Below are 24,639 nucleotides of genomic sequence, written 5' to 3'. Positions count from 1 at the left end.
GAGTCCCAGATACACCAGGTGGAGTGGTCACACAAAGTAAACTTCACTTGCAGCAAATAAGGACGTCACAGGGAATAGCTTCCAAAGCCGTGACTCCCCGAGAGAAGGTGAATGGGTACCTCTTGTTTAGGATTAGGATGAACATTTGGCTCAGTTGGTTAAGCGACTGCCTTCGGCTCAGGTCATGATCCTGGAGTCCCACGATCGAGTCCCGCATCGGGCTCCCTGCTCGGTGGGGGTCTGCTTCTCCCTATGACCCTCTTCCCTCTCGTGCTATCTCTCATTCTCTCTCTCTCAAATAAATAAATAAAATCTTAAAAAAAAAAGGATGAACATTTAGATAGGAAATCCTTGTCATCGTATGTAGAGACGAGCATAAGGTCGTGCATGCGCCTTAAGAAAACACACCTATATACACATTGTATGTTATGTAAATGGGTCTGAGGCTCCTCCTTGGGTGGAGATTTTAGTATTATAAATAGGAGGTAAAGGTAATTGTAGGTCATTCCAGGGGTCACTCGATGGTCCACCTGCATAGGTGTGAGTGAGTCAGTCAGTGGTTTAGCTCAAGAGCTCTGGGTGGTCTGGGCCAGCCGGAGGTCTTGTCAAATAGTCACTATCACCTGAGGGGTGTTTCAGGTTTCACTGCCTGAGTTTAGAGGTAAGCTGGAAAGAAGAGCTTAAGGAAAAATATAAGACAAAGGGAAGTGAATACAAGCAGGTGGGCATTAAGGTCAGGTCTTGGGGGCTAGCTGGTGACAGGCCTATATTTAGTTTTAATAGATCCCGATTTTCCAAAGTGGTTCTACCACTTACACTCTTGTCAGAAATGCCTGTGAATTTTAGCAGCTCCAAGAATTCATCAGTACTTGGTATTTTCTTTTTTTAAAAAGATTTTATTTATTTATTTGAGGCAGAGTGAGAGAGAGTGAGCACGAGCTGGGGGGGGCAGAGGTGGAGGGAGAAGCAGACTCCCCGCTGAGCAGAGACATCCCCCCCAATGTGGAGGATGTGGGGCTCGATCCCAGGACCCTGGGATCATGACCTGAGCCTAGGGCAGATATTCAACCTACTGAGCCATCCAGGCGCCCCAGTACTTGGTATTTACCATCCTTTTACACTTTAACCATTCTGGCGGATGTATAAAGGTATTTCATTGTGATTTTAATTTGCATTTCTCTGATGACTAATAGCTTTCTCATGTGCTTTTGGCCAATTATTTTTTCTCTTGTGAAGTGCTTATTTATCAGTCCATTTTTGTTAGGTTGATTGCCCTTCTTTATTGATTTGTAAAAGAGCTTTACCTACTATGGATACAAATCCTTTTCAAATATATGTATTGTAACTATCTTCTCACAATCTTTGGCTAACTTTTCACTCAATTTTTTTTCCCTTTATGGAAAGCAATCCTTAATTTTAACAAATCCCAAATTATCAATCTTTTCTTTCATAGTTAATATTTTGTGTGTGTCTTGTAAAAGGTTTTTTTGTCTACTTCAAGGTCATAGAGATGTTCTCCTGTTTTCCTGTAGAAGCTTTATTATTTTCCATTTCACACTTTGATCTGTAATCCTTTTGGAACTGATTTTATGTACGGTGTAAGTAGGAGCGTCTTAGTCCATTTGGGCTGATAGAACAAAAATACCAAAGATTGGATGGTTTATAAATAACAGAAATTGGGGTGCCTGGGTGGCTCAGTCAGTTAAGCATCTGCCTTCGGTTCAGGTCATGATCTCAGGGTCCTGGGATTGAGCCCAGCATCAGAGCTCCCTGCTCAGTGGGGAGTCTGCTTCTCCCTGGCGCCCGTCCCCCACTTGCTCTCTCTGTCTCTCTCTCAAATAAATAAATAAAATCTTTAAAAATAAATAAATAAGTAAATAACAGAAATTTATTACCGATGGTACTGAAGCCTGGAAAGTCTAAGATCAAAGCACTAGCAGATTCAGTGTCTGGTGAGAACCTGCTGCTAGTTCATAGACAGCTGTCTTCTCACTATAACCTTAATGGTGGAAGGGGCAGGGGATCTCTCTGGGGACTGTTTTATAAGGTCAATAGTCCCATTTATGAGGGCTTTCTCTCGAGGCCATAATCACCTCTTAAAGGCCCCAACCCGAAATACCATCACATTAGGGATTAGAATTTCAATAAATGAATTTTGGGGGTACCCAAACATTCAGTCTATAGCAAGGGGGTAAGATTCGTTTTTTTCCCATATGGATATCAAACTTAGCAAGGGGCTTGTACATTTTAAATTTCTATATACTTTCTACATTGCCCCCCATAGAGGTTGTATCAATTTACATTTATACTAATAATACATAAGAATGTCTATTTCTCCACACTTTTTTTTTAAGATTTTGTTTATTTATTTGAGATAGAGAGAATGAGAGAGAGAGCGAGCACAAGAAGGGGGGAGGGTCAGAGGGAGAAGCAGACTCCCCACTAAGCAGGGAGCCTGATGCAGGACTCCATCCTGGGACTCGATCCTGGGATTACGGGATCATGACCTGAGCCGAAGGCAGACACTTAACCAACTGAGCCACCCAAGTGCCCCTATTTCTCCACACTCTTGCCAACACAATATGAGTGTATGTTTGTGGGTTTTTAAAATTAAACCTTTGGCTGTGGCCAAAACAAAGCAAATAAAACAGAAGTAATTAATTGAGATTGCAAATTTATGACCACTAATCCTGGTTCAACTATTCATTTCATAAATGAGGCCTAGGAAGTGGGGCGGTTTGCCCATGTTAACACAGCTAGGAACTAGAACTATGATCAGAACCAAGGTTTTCTTACTTTCAGCCTAAATATATTCTAGTTCATTATATTCTTTTTTTTTCTGATAAAATTGAGGGTCAGAGAGGGCACCTGGGTGGCTCAGATGGTTAAGCGTCTGCCTTCGGCTCAGGCCATGATCCCAGAGTCCTGGGATCGAGTCCTGGAATCGAGTGCCGCATCAGGCTCCCTGCCCCTTGGGAGCCTGCTTCTCCCTCTGCCTCTCTCTCTCTCTCTCTGTCTCTCTCTGTCTCTCATGAATAAATAAATAAAATCTTCTAAAAAAAATTGAGGGTCAGAGAGATTAAGGCACTTGAAACTAATTGACAGCCAAATAAGAATCCAGATCATCCAATTTCTGCGTTTTTACCATGCTGTCTCAATTCATTGTACATTATCATTCATTCATTACTCAATATGTCAGAGCATCTGCCCATGCCTTGTACTTTCCTAAGCTCTGCTAATAGAGCCACAGACAAGAAAGAGAGTCCCTGTCTTCCTTCATGTAATCACACTTGTGTAAATGCTATGAAGGAGCAGCATAGGGTGGAAGAAAGAATATAGCAGCTGTGGGATGCCAGTCAAGTGGGAGACACAGAAGGGGAGTCACCCCCCACGTGGATCTTACATTTTTACTGCTGGAGGAGGCAAACACTCTGATATGTTAGTGTAACCAGTTTATTAGGAAGTCCCAACTCACTGGGGGCACCAACAGGAAATAATTCCCTTCCTTCCATTAATTCTCTTCAACTCTACTTTTGATTTGTAGGAGATCCCATTTTTTTCCTTTGAATGATAGGTTCCTTGAGATGATCTGTCTGATTCTATAACTTTCAGCCACTTTCAGTTATTAGAACAGACTTGTCCTGGTATTTAACATTCAGCTCTGTTCAATTCTTCACTTAGATTCGTGTTACCATCTGGTATCATTCCCTGAGGGTTGCAGGATTTCCTTTAATATTTATTATATACTATATGTATTATTATATATTATTTATTTCTCGTAAGGCAGATCTACTAACCACAAATTCTCTCAGTGTTTGTTTCTCTGGGAATGTCTTTATCTTGATTTCATTTCTGAGGGATCATTCTATTAGAGAATTCTTGTTTGACAGCTTTTCTCTCCTTCAGCACTTACAATATGTCATTCCACTGCCTTCTCTCTTCCACTGCCATCTCCATTATTCCTGATGTGACATCAGCTTTTATTCTTGTGTCCTGTGCGTGATGAGTCATTCAGAAGTCAAGCAGTTTACAAGACTGCCCTTTTATTCTACTGGGTTTTCTAGTGTCTCCTCTGTATCTGTGTAAGGCTTCATGTTGAGACAGGATGAGTAGATGACTAGGGCACTCTCAAGAGTCTCCTGAGCTTACACAGCCTTGCACACAACCTCCCAGACCACCAAAGTATGTGGGAGCTTATCAAAGTCCATTATAACTGTCTCATTGAGCAGGGATCTCCCTGCTAAATTTCTAGGAAGCCTTCTCATCGGTTGTTGGCCCAACCAATATGGCAACCTCGGGCAGCTGCAATGTTGGCATTCCAAACAGAGGCTTCCCCTCGGTCATGAAGATTTTCTGGCTCCGCTCCAAATCAAGTCGCCTTCTCAGGCAGCAAAGCTGCTCGTTTCCCAGCTTTCCCAGCCCTGGTAGGACAATCTCCATGAAACTGGAGGGGGAGATTGGGAATTGCTCTGGGCTAAAATGTCATATACTCTCACTCTTCTTACCCAAAGCTTAGTAGCTTTTCTTGAATAAATGCTTCTCTTTTGGGGGGAGGAGGGTTTCCTTTTTTTATTTAAATTCAATTAATTAACATTTAGTGTATTATTAGTTTCAGAGGTAGAGTTCAGTGATTCATCAGTTGCATAGAACACCGAGTGCTCATTACATCACATGCCCTCCTTAATGCCCGTCACCCAGTTACCCCATTCCCCCATCCCCCTCCCCTCCAGCAACCATCAGTTTGTTTCCTATGCTTAAGAGTCTCTTATGGTTTGCCTCCCTCTCTGATTTCATCTTGTTTTATTTTTCCCGGGTTTGTTTCTTTTACTAACCAGAATCATGCTGTATGATTGTTCCTTTTTTTTAAAATTGTGTTTTGAAGATTTTATTTATTTATTTGAGAGAGAGGGAAAGAGAGCACAAGCAGAGGGAAGAGGCAGAGGGAGAAGCAGACCTCCTGCTGAGCAGGGGGCCCAACAAGACGTGGGGCTCGATCCGAGGACCCTGAGATCCTGACCTGAGCTGAAGGCAGACACTTAATGACTGAGCCACCCAGGCGCCCTGTATGATTGTTCTTTGATGTTGGCCTTTTGGAGATGTTCTCAGCCTAGCACACTCCTTTTATCCATTATATATTCCGTATAAACAGTGTCATTGTTTGGGTTGCTTCACTCTGCTGTTATAATTATGCCCACTTTTGCGCACAAACTTGAACACAGGGGCTGGAATTTGAGGGGAAGAGTGCCAGTTTGAGTCCCTGGCAATCAGGTGAAGGCGTGTTGACTTGACATTGAGCAGGTGGCAGGCCGTGCATGCTGACTTGGGCAGGAGGGTGGCTGGACTGTGAATTTGGGACCCACAGGCCGATGGCATGTGACAGGGATGTGGCTGGTTTTGCTTTTAACTTTTGTTTTTCTGGGAAACTCTATCTCTCCTTCTACTCTAAATGAAAAGCTTGCTGGATAAAGTATTCTTGGCTGTAAATCTTTTTCCTTTTAGCAGTTGGAATTGATCATGCTGCTTTCTTCTGGCCTGCAGAGTTTCTGCTGAAAAACCCACTGATAGTTGTATGGGGCTTCTTTTGTATGTCACTGCTTCCCTTTCTCTTGCTGCTTTTAAAATTCTCTCTTTATCACTACTTTTGGCCATCTTATTTACTTTGTGTCTTAGTGCAGACCTCTTTGGGTTGGTTGTGTTGGGGGTTCTCTGTCCCTCCTGGATCTGGATTTCTCTCTCCTTCCCCAAATTCAGGAAATTTTCAGTTATTATTTCTTCAAATAAATCTTCTGCCCCCTTTTCTCACTCTTCTCCTTCTGGGATCCCTGTCATGCTACTGTTAATGCTTGACAGTGTCACTGAGTTCCCTGGGTCTATTCTCATTTTGCTTATTTTCCCCCTCTCATTTGCTCAGCTTGATTACTTTCCATTACTCTGTCCTCCAGGTGGCTGATTTGTTCTTCTGCTTCCTCTTGTTTGCTATTCATTCCAGGTGGTCTATTTTTATTTCCATCTAGTGAGTCCAATAGCTCTAGTTGGTTCTTTTTTACATCTCCTATCTCTTGGTGGAGGGTCTCAAAGAGGTCCTGCACTCTTCTCAATTCTAGCAAGTATCTTTATGAGCATTACTCTAAATTCTCTATCAGACATATTAATTATCTCCATTTTGTTTAGGTCTCTTGATTTTGTTCCGTGCTTTCATTTGGGACATATTCCTCTGTCTCCTCATTTTGTCTATTTTTGTGTCTGTTTCTATGTGTTAGGAAAGTCAGCTATGTCTCCTGCACTTGAAAGTAGTGGCTTTATGAAGAAGAGGTCCTGCAGCGCAATGTCTCCTTTTCACCAGAAAATGGTGCTTCAGGGGTGTCTCCTATGTGTGTTGCTATAGGGGTGTCCTACCGTTGTGGCTAGGATGTGTTTGCCTTCAGTCCTGTTGTCTGCGATGGCTCTCTGCCTGTTGTGGGCAGAGTCTGGTGCCTGTGGTGTTAGTGGACCAGTCTGGGGCTGCCTTGGACTTGTGTTGAGTCAGACCAAGTGTTTGCCAGAGATGAAGTAGCACCAAACTGCAGGCACTTTCCCTGTGTTGTCCCCTGAGAAGCTTTTGTTGGTGGGTGGGGCCTGTAGTCAGACCAGCTGCCTGCCTCCAGCCCACTGCTGGGGTCATAGTCAGACTGGTGTGTGGTTATCTTCCCTCTCCCTGGAGCAGGACTCACTTTGGAGTGATGCTGACCCTCGTCTGGGCTGTGCACACACTGCCAGTCTTGTCGCACTGCTTTGATGGGATCTTGCCAAGAGTGATTGGAGGGGGTGGATCTCCTTCGCTGTGGCCTCTTGTCTACTTTGGGCTGTGGAGTCTGTTCTGCCAGTCTTTGGGTTGCTTTCCGGGTTATTTATGCGGATGTGGGTGTTCTCTAGGTAGCCACGAGGCAAGAGGTGAGCCCATGGTCCTCCTACTCTGCCATCTTCCCAGCAGCCTCTGCTTGAATAAATGCTTCTTTTTTTATTTTTAAAAAGATTTTATTTATTTATTTAACAGAGAGAGACACAGCGAGAGAGAGAACACAAGCAGGGGGAGTGGGAGAGAGAAGCAGGCCTCCCGCTGAGCAGGGAGCCCAATATGGGGCTTGATCCCAGGACCCCAGGATCATGACCTGAGCCGAAGACAGACACTTAATGACTGAGCCACCCAGGCACCCCGAATAAATGCTTCTTAATTGGTGTTATGCCTGGGATCGATTTCCAGGGAGTCGAAATGTTGTTGTTGTTGTTTTTTAAAGATTTTATTTATTTATTTGACAGAGAGAGATAGTGAGAGAGGGAACACAAGCAGGGGGAGTGGGAGAGGGAGAAGCAGGCCTCCCGCGGAGCAGGGAGCCTGATATGGGGCTCCATCCCAGGACCCTGGGACCATGACCTGAGCCGAAGGCAGACGCTTAACAACTGAGCCACCCAGGCGCCTGAAATGTTTTTTTTTTTTTTAATCACAATTTTGTCCAGTCTCATTGTTGCTATTTGGGGAGAGGATTTGCTGAGTTCCTCACTCTCCCATTCCAAAAGTCATAATACAGCCCAGTTTGTTTAAAATTGTATTTTTTTTAAGATTTTATTATTTGTCAGATTGAGAGAGAAAGAGAGAGAGACAGCACAAGCAGCGGGAGCGGCAGGCAGAGGGAAGAAGCAGGCTCCCCACTGAGCAGGGAGCTTGATGTGGGACTCGATCCCAGGACCCTGGGTTCATGACCTGACCCAGAAGCAGATGCTTAACCGACTGAGCCACCCAGGCATCCCTAAAATTTTATTTTTAAGCTCTATTCAAAGTTCTCCTCCCTGGCCCCTGGAGCAGACTAGCTTGGTTGCACTAGAGACAGAGTGGAGGCTGGGGTCTCCATCTGGTCCTCACATGCCTTCTCTCCTCTCTTTTTCAAGGAGTTAATTCCTCTGGTGGCATGAGCACAGGGAGGAAGGGAAAAGAAAAAAGCAAATTTTCTTACCTACTGGACAAGGTTGTAACCTCTCTCTCTTGGCTCTGCTGTTTCTCTGGCTAATCCAGCCTGGCCCCAATGACTTCAGGGTGGCAGATCTCTATATGCTGACTCTGTTAGGGAGTATATGTGAAAATTCTGGAAACATTCTTTTGGGGGCCTGCCCACTGCTAATATATTTGACATGGAGCTTTGGCTCTGCTTCAACTTCTTTCATCCTCGCCCCTTCAATGGTTAAGAGCATTGTCTCTGTAGCCACACTAACCTGGTTTGAATCCCAGATGTACTACTAACACACTGCATGCCCATGCAGCTGCACCCTAGCTGACTCTAAGCTAAGGTGGGTGATGGTCTGGTGAGGTCAAAGAAAAAACCCAGAGACAGTGATTGAGACGTTGGTTTACTGGGATAACTTATGTAAGGGGAGTCCAGGAGCAGCTGACCAGATAAAGCATCCACTGCTGGGATCTACATGCAGCAAGTTTTATATAATAGCAACTTAACTTAGCAATTATCAGTGGCCCTTCCCCTCTTTGCACAACCAGCGTTACTGAGGAGATTGAGGCCTGCCACCTGGACACTCTTCATTACAAGGGAGACACTCTGGGTTGGCTGCCCCCAGGTCCTGACCTTGAACACTGAACAACACATTCTGCTGCACATTCTGCTTGATAGGAATGTAGTCAGAGGACAAGATCTCTACATTTTCAAGATAGTGATAAACATGGGCATTCAGGGTATGCTTGCACAAACTAGCTATCCAGTGTGTACTGTACAGTGACCATGGGAAAGTAACTAAACCTCTCTGAATCTCAGTGTCTTCACCTGTAAAATGGGGCGGGGGTATGTATTAATCATATTTCATTAGGTAAGGCTGTGTAAGATACAGTCCCAAATCTCAGTGGTATCTAAAAGCAAAGGTTTATTTTTCACTCCTGTGACCTGCTAGATGTGGGCTGCTTTGCATTTCTTTTTCCTTCCAGGACTAAGGGGGTAGGAGCAGCCCTATCTGGACTAGCCATTCTCATGAGAGAGGAAGAAGATCAAGAAAGTGATGGAAATACAGAATGGCTCTTAACACTTTTGCTCAGATGTGGTGGAAGGTCTTCTGTTCCCATTCCACGGGCCAGAGCAAGTCACATGGTCAAGCTTGACATCAGTGAGGCTGGAAAGGACACTCCTATAGGAGGCATTGCAATCGCCTGGCAACAGGTAGTGATGTATAATCCTTAACAGGAAGAGCTACTTAATGGTTGGGAACAAGACCACCTATCACAGGATAATAACAGCACCTTCCTTACAGTTGTTGTGAAGAATGGAATGAGGTGAAGCACGCCCAATGTGTGACAGTTGTCTGCACTTAATAAGGGCTCAAGAACTGTTAGATAGTATTATTATTACTTCCTGCTGCTGCTGAAAGTTCTCCCATTCACTAAACTGGGCTAAAACCCGACTTGAGAAGAGAAAAAGGAGTTCTAATCACTCCCAATATTCAATTGGAGAAAATAAAACACTGAGTCTAAGGGCACAGGCTTTGGAGTAATGCGGACTCCTCATGAAGACAGATAATCTTAGACAAGTTACTTAACCTCCCTGAGCATTAGTTTCATCAACCTGAAAATGGGGATCCCTGGGACTATGTTGTAGGCTTGCCATTAGAGCCAAATTAGCCTGATCCTGTGCACCATAGTAGGAGCTGAGTATTTAATTACTGATGTGGATTTTAGATTAATTTCAAATATTCAACGAACTGTATGCATAACATAACTACAGTACTGCTGGATAGAAAGACCCTTTACAAGTCTTTTCCATCTTTTGGGTCTCAGCTCAAGTGTCACCTCCTCAGAGAGACCTTCCCTGATCACACCATTTTTAAAGTGCTTCCCCCACCTCTTAAAACTGTCTCCATCACTGGTTTATTTAATATGTCTCTGCTACTAGAAAGGAGGCTCCGTGAAATCAGCGATCTTGTTTTCTGTATTCCCATCTCCTTGGGTCCTCAGCATTCTCATCCGTAAAACTGGCAGGCGAAGGAGGAAGAAGGAAAGGTGAAGGCTGTCGGGTCCACTTGGGTCTCACTCCCAGCCCAACTCTGACCTACAATTCCTTGGGGGCGGGGCACCGCCTGTCACCCTCGCGTGCGGCAGCGGGGTCCCGCCCCTTGGTGGGCGTGGCCTACAGTGTTCTGCCTTCCGCGAGCCGGCCGCCTCCACGGGAAAAGAGCTACGTCACACGCACCAGGCGGAAGAAGGGCGTGGCCAGGAGCGAGGCCCCCGCAGCCGCCGGCGCCACCGCCTGAGTCGCTTCCAGGTGGCTGCTGTTGGTCCGGGCCGCTCAGGCAACTCGAAAGCCACTCTGTTTTGGGGTCCTCGCCACCCGTCCACGTCTCCCGGAAGAGTAGTGGGGCCGCGGCGGGGCCGGGACCAGGTTTACTCAGCCGGGCCCTCTCGGCTGCTGAGGTGGGGGGCGGCCCAGGAGGGCGACAAGACAGCGGTGCACCCGCTCTAGAGTCCTCAGGTGAGGCGGCAGCGTGAGTCCTGTAGGCCGGACGGGTCCGCCTGGTGCGTTAACGGCCTTAGGCGAGGGGCTGGCCTCCCCTCCGCGGAGACTCTGGTTTCTCAGCTTTGGCGGGGGGGGCTTAGAGAGGGAGCAGGTGAGCTCCGCAGGTGTTGTTTAGTGCCTTCCGCTCTCCTTCCTTCTCCCGCCCCAGCCTGGTTTGGACGCTCCTCCCGCTCCAGAGGCTCTGCGAGGGGGGTAGGGAGCGAAGTGGGGGTCTGTAACTCGGCTACCTGGGATCCACCGGCTGACCCCAGCCTCTCTTTCTCTGTGTTGACACTTGGCCTTCGAAGCAGGTCCTGCCACTGCTGTCTGCGGACCCCTCCCCATGCCACGCACTGTCACCCTCTCTTCACCGCCGTGTGGGTCATTTCCTGGGGGCAGTGCTTGAGAAATTACTTGAGGGCACTGTACCTCTGAAGTCCGCTGGAGTTTGTCACTGGAGCAAGTGCCAAGGATCCATGTTTGTATTTAAATTGGGTAATCAGTATTAAGGCACGAAGTTTTGTTTTAAAGCCCTATTAACTTTAAAATGGGAGGCGAGTATAGGTGATTAATAAGAGTGTTGCCGCCCAATCACCACCAATGTCTATTTGAGAATAATACTTTACATCTGTAGGGAGTTTTATATGTTACAGAGCATTGCACCTCCATTTTCATTCGATGACACATAAACTGTGAAATACGCAGGCATGTAATAGTCCCATTTTGTAAGGAGCAGGTTTAGAGAGTGAATTTCTTCATGAGGTTATTCAGATCCTGAGAGGCTAGATGGGAAAGGCAGGGGTTAAAAAAAAGTGGGTTTGGCTGACTTAGATTTGAGTTGCTCAGCTGCCATCTAAACTTGGGGATCTTTCTAAATCTTTTCCCCATTTGTGGAAAAAAGATAATTACTACTAACCACATAATGTGGTTGTGAAAATTATGTGTGATAAAGGTAATGAGACAGAAGAAAACCATATAAAACATGAAGGGTTGTGAGGGGAAAGCATAGCATATGAACCCAGAATGATACAACCCAATCTAGATGGAAAGAAAGAGCTGTGTTTTGGAGCCGATGACATTCAAGTGGAGACTAGAACAAGAAAGAGTTAACAGTGAAAGAGCATTCCAGGCAAAAGGAACAATGTGCACATTCAGGAAATGGTTGTTGACTTTTTTATATAGTACACTTCTATATCTATAAGGACTAATTACTTCATTCTGATTCATTCTGGCACACCAAAAGTACTCACAGGTCTATTTGTCAGATGAATGGCTATGCAGTCATTTTTTTAAAAAATTCTGAACTTAGCCAATGTGCACATAGTGGGTACTCAGTATTTAAATTATTGTAGGTGTACTTTACACAGATTATGTGCACACCTAAATTATCCATAATTGTGCTGCATTTTAACATGAAGATGGATTTAGTATCAGAAGTTTCAAGTTTTAGCACCTTGAAGCAAACTCCAGGGAATTGTTTTTATTTGGCTGTACTGCAGTTTTGCCATATTGATGATTTGCTATTTGAATGTTTTTGCTAAACAGTAGTGATAGGTGTAATTATTATGCTAATAGCAACTACTAAAATGAGTGCTGTGTGTCAGGCATTTTGCAAAGAGTTTTTTATATATATTATTTCATCTTTAAACTGTCCTATAATGTAAATACATTTATTTTTCTCATTTTCTAGATAAAGCTTCTCACTTTCAGTGAGGTAGTTTGCTCAAGGTTACATAGTAAGAGGCAGAGTTAGGCTTTCAGTCCAGGACCATGTGACTCAAGAGCCTGGTCTTAACTGCTATGCTCTGCTGTCCTGCCATACTGATCCCTTTATGTCCTTTTTACAGGTTCAGCAATAGGATTATTCTGCTACCATCATGTCTTGGTTTGCTGATCTTGCTGGAAAGGCAGAAGATCTTTTAAATCGAGTTGATCAAGGGGCTGCAACAGCTCTCAGTAGAAAAGAGAACAGCAGCAACATCACATATAACAAAAATGCTGACTATCCTGAACTTCAGCAAAATACGGACTTGACTTACCAGACTGGATCCAAAGCTACATATATTTCCTCAGCAGCTGATAACATAGGAAATCAGAAAGCCACTATCTTAGCTGGCACTGCAAATGTAAAAGGAGGATCTAGGACATCAGCGGAGGCTTTCCATCCTGTTGAAAACGCATCTGTTCCTAGGCCTTCATCCCAGTTTGTTCGAAGAAAAAAGTCAGAACCTGATGATGAGCTGCTGTTTGACTTTCTTAACAGTTCACAGAAGGAACCCACTGGGAGGGTGGAAATCAAAAAAGAAAGGAGCAAAACACCTGTCCTTCAGAGTTCTCGGACAGCAGGTGTCAGTTCTGTGAACACCAGCATAACCGCCATCAAAACCATTGAGGAAAATCCTTCTGGGAGCCAAAGCGATGGTAGTTAATCAGCCCTCTGTTTCTTTTAGAATTAAGCAAATTGGATGTGTTATCCTAGTCTAAACGTTTTGGTAGTGTTTCCCATCCTCTGTTTTGTTACCTTTCCCCACTGGTGTAAAGGCAGTCTCTGAAACGTGTGGTATAAACGAGGGAGACGACGTGGCATGCTATTAGTCAGTATACAGTTACAATAGGGACCTTTAAATGCTGTCTGTTGGGTAACTTTACCCAGCCTAACATGTAAGAAGTTCTTTTTTTTTTTTTTAAAGATTTTATTTATTTATTCATGAGAGACAGAGGGAGAGAGAGATAGAGAGAAGCAGAGGGAGAAGCAGGCTCCCAAGGAGCAGGGAGCCCGATGCGGGACTCGATCCCAGGATCCCGGGATCATGACCTGAGCCGAAGGCAGATGCTTAACCATCTGAGCCACCCAGGCGCCCCATCTAAGAAGTTCTGTCCAGAATGGTTTTTTGAGATATTTTAAAACAAAAAAGGACAGTTTTGAAATCTGAAAGAAAACAGTTTAGTTTGGGATTTGGGACGATCTCATTTCATTTCTTTCTGGGATTATAAAATAGGAGGCTGTACTTCACATATATTATGGATTGTGAGGATTTTTTTGTGTGTTTTTCTTTCCCCCTTGCATCCCTCAGAAGTAAAGCTGAGAGACCGAACCTCAATCCAAGTTAAAGGGTTGAAGGCATTGACCTGGTGGTGAAGTAACAGTTTAGAATTCTGGTGTTCAATTGTTTAATTTGCCATGAAATTACCTCTACGTGTATATCTTCTCACCCGCAAAAATGAGGTTAACATGGTAATGTGGCTAATTCAGGTACCTACTAACCATTTTAAAGCTTTTATTTATTTATCAGAGAGAGAGAGAGAGAGAGAGAGAGAGCGAGCATGAACAGGGGGGAACAGCAGGCAGATGCTAGATGCTCCCTGCTGAGCAAGGAGCCCGACGCAGGACTCGATCCCAGGACCCTAGGATCATGACCTGGGCTGAAGGCAGATGCTTAACCAACTGAGCCACCCAGGCATGCCCTTACTATTTTAAAGTAGCAATATACATGATAGGTTCTTGCAGAGATTCTTTATAAAGTTGATGATTAATGGAAGCTTGTTATTTTCTTAAATGTTACAGCTTCTCCCACAGTCTTGGCTGTTGGTGAATAAAAATATGTCTTGTATCTTCGAGATAAAGTGGTAAAGAGACAAGTGGGGTATTCAAGACCAGATCATGCAGTAGCTGTTCATACTCCTCAGTTTCTCTCAACAGGGTCTGGTGGGTGAGACAGACACGTAAACAGATAATTTACATATAGTATATTAGTATATAGTTTAGTAAGTATAACGATTGAGATATGGTTAGAGTATTGTGGAGGTACGAAGGAGAAAGTAACTAATTGTCTAAGGTATTCAGGTAAGGATTCATAGGGGGTCTGTAATTTGAGCTGGGTCTTAAAGAAAGAGTAGAAGTTTTCCAGGTGAAAAAGAAGGGTTGGAGACAGCATTCAATGCAGAGATTCTTTAAAAGTTTGGTAGAGTGTCCTGGGAACAGTGCATATGAGATGGACAGCAGTGAAGAAAATGAAACTAGCAAAGAAAGTTGGGAGCTGCCTTTGCCTCTGTTTACATATTTAAACCTATTATTTGTGAACATTCTTTCTTAAAGAGTGGTCCCTGAACAACCTGCATTGAAAGTACTTGTGTGATTAATAAAAAATGAATCATTGAGTGCCTCCCCAGACTTCTTGAATAAGGTTTTTCTGGGGAAGGAGCCATGGCATGTTATTTTTTGTTGTTCTCCAAGTGATTGCTAGGCCTATGTAAGTGACCCAGTAATGTGATGCTAATAGAGGTCTTTCAAAGAAAGTTGACAGTATTTTCTACTTTTAGGGAAAACCACTTAGATTTAATTGTAAAGGTTGGATCAAAGGAAACCTGGTTGACAGGGAAATGAGTTAGAACCAGTTAATACATGGGACTTATAGTGATTAAGTTTTGTTTCTCTAGGGCAAGGTCTCTCAATCTTGGGACTATTGACATTTTGGGTGGAATAAATCTTTGTTGTGGGAGGCTGTCCTGTCCTTTGTAGGATGTTCAGCAGCATCCCAGGCCTCTTAACCCATTGGATGCCAATGACATCCCCAATTGTGACAACTAAAAATGTTTTTGTTTATTGCCAAATGTCCCTTGGGGAGCAAAATCACCCTAGGTTGAGAACCAGTGCCCTAGGATGCCTAGAAATGTCTTTAAATGGAATTGCTGAGTTGTAGGGTGTGACAGTGTTCAAGTACACTAGTTTTCTGAAGAGGTTGTACCAATTTATACTTGACCAACTGTGGTTAATATTCCTTTTGCTCTGCATTCTCACCAAGGTTGGATATTTTCAAAAACTTTTTTATGTTTTGTTAATCGGGTGTGGAAAAGTTTGTTATATTTTACTTTTCTCATTACTAATGAGGTTGAGCATCTTTTCAAATATTTTAACTATTCAGGCTTCATCTTCTGGGAAGTGCCTGTTCAGTCTTTTGATTAATTTTTTCCAATGGATCATTTTTTATATTTATTATTGATTTATAGATATTCTTTATGTATTCCAGATGGTAACTCTTTCTACACCTCTTCCAGTTTTACCTTGGTTTTTTCCCCCCCACCTCCCTCTACGGTGTCTCAGTAGAGTTCTTAATGTAGATGCATTTATCAATCTTTTCTTGATAGTATGTTTTCTTGTGTCTTGGAAAATTTTTCCCTATCCTAAGATCATTAGGATATTTTCCTATATTATCTTCTAAGGGTTTTATAGTTTTACCTTTCATATCTATATGGTTATTTAAAATTTTGATTTTTTTTAATGAATGGTGTGAGGTAGGCATCTAGTTCCTTTTTTTCCCATATGGGAAAGTCTTTCCTCCCCATTTCCCCAACTACCATGGTTCTGATTTTTTTTCACCTAGTTTTTGTCCTAAAACTTCATTTAAATAGAATCATGTAGTATGTATACTCTCTTATCTTCAGGTAAGGATTCACAGAGGGTCTGTAATTAGAGCTGGGTCTTAAAGAATGAGTAGAAGTTTTCCAGGTGAAAAAGAAGAGGGGTTGGAAATCTGTTATCTCATCATCTAGCATCATTCATTGAAAATATTTCCTTTTCTGGGCACCTGGGTGGCTTAGTAGTTAAGCATCTGCCTTCGGCTCAGGTCATGATCCCCGAGCCCCGCTTTGGGCTCCCTGCTAGACGGAAAGCCTGCTTCTCCCTCTTTTGCTCCCCTTGCTTGTGTTCCTTCTCTCGCTGTGTCTCTCTCTGTCACATAAATAAATAAAATCTTTACAAAAAGAAGAAAAAGAAAATATTTCCTTTTCCATATCAATCTGCAATATCACCCCTGGCATATTATCAAGCATCCATCTATACATCATTCTGTTTCTGGGCACTTAATTCTGTTTCATTGGGTGGTTTTTGTGCCAGTGCCACACTACCTATGTAGTTTTATAGTGTTTTGATACCTCCTAGAGCAATCTCTCCTACCTGATCCTTCAAGAATGTTTTGGCTATTCTTGGATTTTTTTTTTTTTTTGTACATCCATATTCATTTTAGAATTTGCCACGTTTCACAAAAATTCTGTTGGTCTTTTTATTGGGAGTCCATTGCTTCTGTATGGACAGTTGAGTGAGAATCAGCGTTTTTACAATACTGAGGTTTTTCACCTATTCTAACATGGTATAATCTCAATTCAATTTTTAAATGTCTTTCATTAAGATTTTATTATTTTCTCCATGAAGGTCTTGCATACTTTTTGTCAGATTATATTTTTTTGAAACTTATAGATGGTATCTTTTTAAAATTTTTGCTTTCTTTTTTTTTTAAGATATTTTTTATTTATTTATTTGACAGAGAGAGAGAGAGAACACAAGTAGGCAGAGCAGCAGGCAGAGGGAAAGGGAGAAGCAGGCTCTCTGCTGAGCAGGGAGCCCGATGCGGGGCTCGATCTCAGGACCCTGGGATCATGACCTGAGCCAAAGGCAGCCGCTTAACCAACTGAGCCACCCAGGCGCCCCATAAATTTTTGCTTTCTTTTGACACACAGCAACCTACATAGCTCTTAATCTTCATATTTTTCTGTACATTCATTTAGATTTTCAACAATACAGTATCTGTGGATAATGACAATTTGTTTTCTTAACTCTTTTATCTTTTTTTTTTTTTTTTTTTTTTTTTTTTAAAGATTTTATTTATTTATTTGACAGAGAGAGACACAGCGAGAGAGGGAACACAAGCAGAGGGAGTGGGGGAGGGAGAAGCAGGCTCCCCGCGGAGCAGGGAGCCCGATGCGGGGCTCGATCCCAGGACCCTGGGATCATGACCTGAGCCGAAGGCAGACGCTTAACGACTGAGCCACCCAGGCGCCCAACTCTTTTATCTTTTTAAACAAATCTTTTCTTTGCCTCACTGCATTGGCTTGGACAGAAAACCAATTTTGTATCGATGTCTTAAATAGAAGGCTTTGACTGTTTCACCAAATACAGTGTTTGTGTTAGGTTTTTCATAGGTACTTTTTATCAGGTGAAGAATGTTTATATATCTAGTTTGAGTTTTTCTGTTGAATTTTAGCAGCTTTTTTTCCTGTTAGTATGAGATATCGTATGTTTTTTATATATGATTTTTGTTCTTTAGTATTAATATGGTATACAAATCAATTGACTTTTTATAACCTAAAACCAAACTTAACTTTCAGTTTGCTGATATTCTGGTTAGGATTTTTACATTTATTTCATGAGCAAGATTGATCTGTAATATTGTTAGGTTTTGGTATTACAGTTATGTTAGCCTTATAAAATGATTTACAAAATGCTCCCTCCTTTTCTGTTGTCTTAATTATTTGATGTAAGATTATTTATTACCTGATTGTTTGCTGGAACTCGCTGGTAAAACCATCAGGGTCTGGGTTATTATTATTATTTTTTTTTTTAAGATTTTATTTATTTGCGAGAGCACGAGCGAGAGAGAGCACAAGCTGGCGGGGAGAGGCAGAGGGAGAAGGAGAGGCAGAGGGAGAAGGACAAGCAGAGTCCCCGCTGAGAGGGAGCTCAACGTGGGGCTAGATTCCGGGACCCGGGGATCATGACCCGAACTGAAGGCAGACAGCCACCCCGGGCCCTTTGGGTATTCTTAATGGAAGATTTTAACTATTGATTGCATTGGCTTTCCATTTCCTCTGTTTTTGGTGAGTTACATTTTTTCCTAAGAAAAGAATTTGTCTATGCTATGTACACTTTGGGGGATTATATTTATTTTACTTCATTTCAGGAAGTAATGAAAGTGTCACAGCTGAAACAAGTCGAATTGGACCCTAATCATTCATATTAACCCTGCAGAAACCAAAGCTTGATCACAGATACTACCAGGAAAATATCAACATCTGGCACTGTGCTAAATGCCTTTTTTTCAAATAGTGTTAATGAAGTATAACTGACATAATAAATTATACATAAGTATACAATTTGGTAGGTTTCAACGTAGTATACATTTAAAAATTTATTTTATTTTTTTTAAAGATTTTATTTATTTGACAGAGAGAGACACAGTGAGAGAGGGAACACAAGCAGGGGGAGTGGGAGAGGGAGAAGCAGGCTTCCCGCTGAGGAGGGAGCCAGATGTGGGGCTCGATCCCAGGACTCTGGGCTCATGACCTGAGCCAAAGGCAGATGCTTAACGACTGAGCCACCCAGGTGCCCCCATCTAAAAATTTATTGGCATAATGTTGATGATATGTCCCTCTGAATACCACTTTAATTCTCTCTAGCAAGTTTCTTTTCTATTTTGTTAATTTCTGGTGTTTATTGTTAATTTCCGCTTTGGGGTTTATTCTGCTGTTTTTATAATCTTTCAGGTGGATAGAAAACTCTAATTTTCTTCCTTTCATTTTTAATGTAAATATTAAAGACTATAAATGTCCTTCTAAATACTACTTTATTGGATATATACTTTATTTCTTTTGAAAAATTTTTGTTTTGGAAATTTCAAACATATCAAAGTAGATTTTGATGACTCCCTCCAATATTACCTATTGTCTGGCTATATTAATCAACACGGCCATTCTTGTTTTATTTATACCTCCCATTTTCCATCCCTCTACCTCCACCCTCCACAGAATTATTTTGCAGCAAATCACAGATCTCATATCATTTCTTCTAGAAATATTTCATTTTATTATCCTAAAAAAATGCAAGCTTTATTTTTTTTTTTAAAGATTTTATTTATTTGAGAGAGACACGGAGAGTACAAGCAGGGGGAGGGGCAGAGGGAGAGGGACTGGCAGACTCCCCGCTAAGCAGAGAGCCCAAGCTTGATCCCAGGACCCTGAGATCATGATCTGAGCCAAAGTCAGATGCTTAACCCCCTAAGCCACCCAGGTGCCCCAAAATGCAAGCTTTAGAAACATTCATACCATCATCACCCTAAAAATGCAATAATTCCTTAGTATCATCTAGTGCCTAGTCATTATTCAAATTTCCATTTCTCATAATTTTTTCTGTATGTTCAAATGCACAAATCTTAGCTATACAGATAAATGGCTATACCTGTGTAACCCACACTTTTATGATAACACTTCTTTCCCTCATGTCCCTCTCCAGTTAATCTTTGCATCCCATTTCCCCGCTTAACCACTGCTCTGATTTTTTTTCACCTTAGTTTTTGTCCTAAAGTTTCATATAAATGGAATCATGTAGTATGTACACTCTCTTACCTGACTTCTTTTACTCACCTTGTTAGTGAGATTCATCCATGTTATTGGGTATATCAATAGTTCTTTTTTATTTTGTAGTATTCTCCTGGAGATACACCACAATTGATCCATTCTCTTTTATGGACAGTGGATTGTTTCCAGTTCTGGGTTATTGTAAATAAAGCTGCTGTGAACATTTTTGTGCTTGTCTATTTGTGGGGAAATGTTTTCATTTCTCTTGGAAATGAAAACCTGGGAGGGGAATCACTGGGCAAAATGGTAGGTACATACTTAATTTCATAAAAGACTGTGAAACCTTTTCCCACAGTGGTTATACCATTTTGTACTCCCACCAGTAATCTGTGAGAGTTCTGGCTGCTCCACGTCTTTGTCTGCATTTGGTGTTGTCCTTTCAATTTTAGCCATTGTAGCAGGTGTGTATTAGTTCTCATTGTGGTTTTAATTTGCATTTCCTGGATTACTTAAGATGTTGAGAACCTTTTCATAAGATTATTGATCATTTGTTTATCTTCCTTTGTGAAGTGTCAATTTTTTTGCCCATACAGTTACTTAGTGCATTTTATCATTTAGATACACTTCACTTTTTAGCACATACCTTATTTTTTTTAGAGTAAGTAAAAAATGCATTTGGGCGGACACCTGGATGGCTCAGTTGGTGAAGTGTCTGCCTTCGGCTCAGGTCATGATCCTGGGATTGAGCCCCACGTTGGGCTCTCTGCTCAGCGGAGCCTGCTTCTTCCTTTCCCTCTGCCTGCCGCTCCACCCTGCTTGTGCTCTCTCTCTCTGTCTCTCTCTCTGCCAAATAAATAAATAAAATCTTCTAAAAACTGCATTTGGATCACATTTAGTCCAAAAACAAGATGAATCTGAATTTACGAGTCTCTATCTCTTTGTGTAAGGCATTTTAGATTCCAGTTTGGTATGTAACAAATGGCTCTGACCTATTATTACTTTTTTTGCCTTGAAACCCACAGCTGTTCTTTTGTGCCTTTCTAGTATTTTCACTTTTGAGACTTTCATCTTTTTTTAAGAAAATGCTTTGGAGACAAAGGGGGACTGAAACCCTTTTTACCTAATTCGAACTGCTTAGATTATCTCTTGTTTTTCTTCTTTCCAGAACTGTATTCTTGTGTCTGTTCTTTATCACCATCCATTCAGTGTATCCAAATTTTGAGATCCTTAGAGATCTATGGCCTCCATGTAGGAAAATGAAATTTCATCAGAAGGAAATCTCTTGAGAATTTAAGTTTACTTTTTTATGATATTTTAGCTATAGCAGTCAACTTGAGCCAAAAGGCATTCTACCAAAGTAAGCAACTAATGTGTATGTAGTGAGTGTTCCAGTGTAACAAAAATGTTTTCCTTTTTTTACAGTAACGTCTAATAATTCAGATTCTGGCCATGAAGTTCCAGAGGATTCTTCAAAGGAAAAGGTATCAAGTGCTGCCTGCACTGAACACAACCCAACACCTACCCACGATGGCAAATCACATGAACTGTCTAATCTTCGATTGGAGAATCAACTGTTGAGAAATGAAGTTCAGTCTTTAAATCAAGAAATGGCCTCATTACTCCAAAGATCCAAGGAAACTCAAGAAGGTAGAGTCTTATTTAAGTTGTGGAGGATTAAGAATTTAACATTTCAAAAATAAACTGAAAACTTGAGTACATCGGAACTTAACAAAACACGAGACTTACAAAATCGTGTTTTCATAGAAATATAGGGCCCAGATTTAGAAATAGAACCAGTCATCCTCCTACCAGTCTGAAACAGAACATTGCCTTTGTTTGGTCATTCCTTAGGAGTCATGAAATTTAATACTTAGAACATTAGTAATCATCTGGTTCATTTGCTCTCTCCTGAACCTTCACGGGGAACTGTTCATGAACCAAAGGTGGGATTAAACAAAGGAGCGGGTACCAGTAGACAAGGTCACAGTATTGTACTGCTCCAGGAGATGTAAAGTGACCACGGAATTCAGTTTGAATAATACACTCTTGAAATATGCAGTGAAGTGGCCCTAGAGTAGAAAACTCTTGGATTCCTCAGAAATGGGTAATTTAAAAGTAAATAATCTCATGAATGAGGTGATGGAGGATTATGTTAGTCTTAATGTAAGTGTGGCTGAGGGAAAACAAAAGGGAGAAGAAGTCTCTGCCTTGGGTCCTGGCAGTGATTAGAAAGGAGGGCGGGGACAGTGGGAAAAGTTTTGCCAAGACATGGATGGAGGCCCAGAAGAGTGAAAGAGGAAGAAAGTTTAGGGCTTGTTGGACTGATTTCAGAAAAAGCTTTGCTTTACCAGACTAATAAAGACCTAGAAATAGAGCTTTTTCTGAGACCCTGTAGAGTTTGCTTCAATATTAAAAAAAAAAATTATTTTTTTTGCCTGTGAGTTGCTGTTATAGATACGTGAGGGTGTGGAAATCTGCACCGCATTGCTCTTTCTGCACCAGTGTTCTAGGTTTAAAAAATAAAATCTTTCTGCTACAGTAATCAAGAGAAACAGATTCTTTCCTGTGTTTATCTATGGATTTTGATTTTGTTTGTTTTGGTCTTATACCAGGGTGTATACCATCTACCCTTGATTTGTATTTGCATTCTTCCTGTCTCTAGCAGAGCCCAACAAATCCACTGACTTCTTTAGTGTTCTGAACTCTGCTGTATACTGGGGTGGGCTCCCAAATACTTTATGATAGGTCTCAAAAATTTTTTTTTATAGAGAGCAGCTAGCATCGTGCCCTTTCCAACCTATTAACCGTGATGTAGATGTGAATGTTGGCCTTGAGAAGTGGGTATCCCATTTGAAGCAAATGATTTGAAGCTATTTGTAAACTCCTAATTTTGGCAGAAAGTACTACAGGGATACAGAGGAGAGTCTCTGTGTGCTCTCAGAAAAGTGTGTCTGCTTGAAGAGAAGAAATCTCTCTCTCTCTCTCTCCCCCTCTCTTTTTTTTTTTTTTTAAGAATTAACCAAAGCAAGAGCAAGAGTTGAAAAGTGGAATGTTGACCATTCAAAGAGTGATCGAATAACCCGAGAGCTGCGAGCCCAAGTAGATGACCTGACTGCAGCGGTGGCTGCCAAGGACTCGCAGTTGGCTGTGCTGAAAGTGAGGCTGCAGGAAGCCGACCAGCTCCTGACCACACGCACTGAAGCCCTGGAAGCCTTGCAGACTGAGAAATCACGGTAGCTCATCCTAGTGATCATGAGAAAGGGAACTAGAAAGATTCTTCCCCATGCAAGTAATGATAAACACTGTGGTAGTGTATACTACCTTATGAAAACTTAGCTTTTGAAATTTAGAGAGGGAAAATTTATCTTTCGGTACTGTTGTAAATGCGTGCGATTAAAAGTTGATTTATTATTTGAACCTTGAGATGCATTGTTAGCAAATTCTGAATTTAAAAATATTTGAAGAATATAGTGTCCTTAATTTTTTGACATATAATGATATGTGGTGTGTGCTTATATTTGGATGCCTGAAAATACAGGTTACATTCCATTAAAAGGCAAAAATATTTCTTTAAGGATATTTTAGTCAAACCGTCTTTTTTTTTTTTTTTTAATTTTAGAGAGGGGTGGGGGAAGGGGCAGAGGGAGAGAGAGAATCTCAGGCAGACTCTGTGCTGAACGTGGAGCCTAACACGGGGCTCGATATTAGGACCCCGAGATCACGACCTGAGCCAAAACCAGGAGTCAGACGCCTAACTGACCGCACCACCTAGGCACCCCAGTCAAATCATCTGTTTTGTGCTGTCAAGCCAATGCTTTAAAAATTATTCCACTTTGGGGCGCCTGGGTGGCTCAGTTGGTTGGGCGACTGCCTTCGGCTCAGGTCATGATCCTGGAGTCCCGGGATCGAGTCCCACATCGGGCTCCCTGCTCAGCGGAGAGTCTGCTTCTCCTTCTCACCCTCCTCCCTCTCATGCTCTCTGTCTCTCATTCTCTCTCTCAAATAAATAAATAAAATCTTAAAAAAAAAAAAAAAAATTATTCCACTTTGTACACTGTGGAAATAAGTCCTTTCAAGTGATGTCTTTTCTTTTAGAATAATGCAGGATCACAGCGAAGGTAGCAGCCTGCAGAACCAAGCTCTGCAAACTCTTCAGGAGAGACTGCATGAGGCGGACGCCGCCCGGAAGAGAGAGCAGGAGAGCTGTAAACAAATGCAGGTTAGAAAGGAGGAATGCGTTTATGCTGTTTTATAACACATTTACTCTTTAAGAAAATTCTGCAGTGTATTTCAGAAAAATCTGTTTCTGTGACAGAAACCAAGTATTTGAAAATTTAGCTTAATTTTTGCTAAATTTACTTAATCTTATGTATTAGGATACAATTAAAATAAACGTCAACATTCTCTATGATCAACAAGGCATTGGCCGGAAATGTGGGGGCTTTTCTTCTGAGATGGTATTTGAAGGGGCGATGCACAGGTTGGACAATGGTCCTAGAGAGGAGGGATGTTATACTCATAAAAGGGGAGCAGCCCCTCAGCACCCCTTAAAAAAAGGAATACAATTAAAATAGAATATTCAGTAGAGATAGATATTTCTTTATTTAATTTTGTTGTGCAACCAGCATTACCATTATTTGATGAAAAACTGATTTGGGGCCTCTTTCTTAAAACTAGATGGTGCTGAGAAACTTTCGAATAAAACACTCTGCCAAATGAGGGAAAAAACTGATGTGGGGCATCTTGTTTATTTTTTTATTTAAGCTTTTTCTGATTCTAGTTCAATCTGATTCATTTATTTCCAGAGGAAATTGTACGTAAAATGTAGAGTTTTACTCTTAAATGAATTTTTTTGCATCTAGTTCAGTGATTCTTAGCCCTGTCTATACATTAGAATCACTTGTGTAGCTTTTAATATTTTCTGATGCCAGGTCTCTACTTCCAGGGAGTCCGATCCCATGGTGTGAGGTAGGGCATAAGCAGTGGTGTTTGA

General features: G+C 41.8%; 1 protein-coding gene across 2 annotated transcripts in view; it reads left to right on the top strand.

Annotated features, from left to right (window-relative positions):
* Positions 1 to 10,292: 10,292 nt before the first annotated feature.
* Positions 10,293 to 24,639, top strand: part of GOLGA5 (golgin A5) — a 41,653-nt gene continuing 27,306 nt past the window's right edge. The window contains exons 1-5 of one of the 2 annotated variants that reach the window (XM_027571654.2): positions 10,293 to 10,496; positions 12,368 to 12,941; positions 21,069 to 21,293; positions 22,660 to 22,879; positions 23,742 to 23,865. In XM_027571654.2, coding sequence (XP_027427455.1) covers positions 12,398 to 12,941; positions 21,069 to 21,293; positions 22,660 to 22,879; positions 23,742 to 23,865 — 1,113 coding nt within the window. In that variant the 5' untranslated portion in view covers positions 10,293 to 10,496; positions 12,368 to 12,397. The remainder of the gene's footprint in view (positions 10,497 to 12,367; positions 12,942 to 21,068; positions 21,294 to 22,659; positions 22,880 to 23,741; positions 23,866 to 24,639) is intronic. The other variant, XM_027571656.2, reaches the window with a different exon arrangement.

The sequence above is a fragment of the Zalophus californianus genome, chromosome 6 (genome assembly GCF_009762305.2).
Source record: "Zalophus californianus isolate mZalCal1 chromosome 6, mZalCal1.pri.v2, whole genome shotgun sequence".
In the NCBI taxonomy this organism is placed as follows: domain Eukaryota; kingdom Metazoa; phylum Chordata; class Mammalia; order Carnivora; family Otariidae; genus Zalophus; species Zalophus californianus.
The sequence above is the reverse complement of the archived record's forward strand: the minus strand, read 5'-3'. Positions and strand labels throughout refer to the sequence as shown.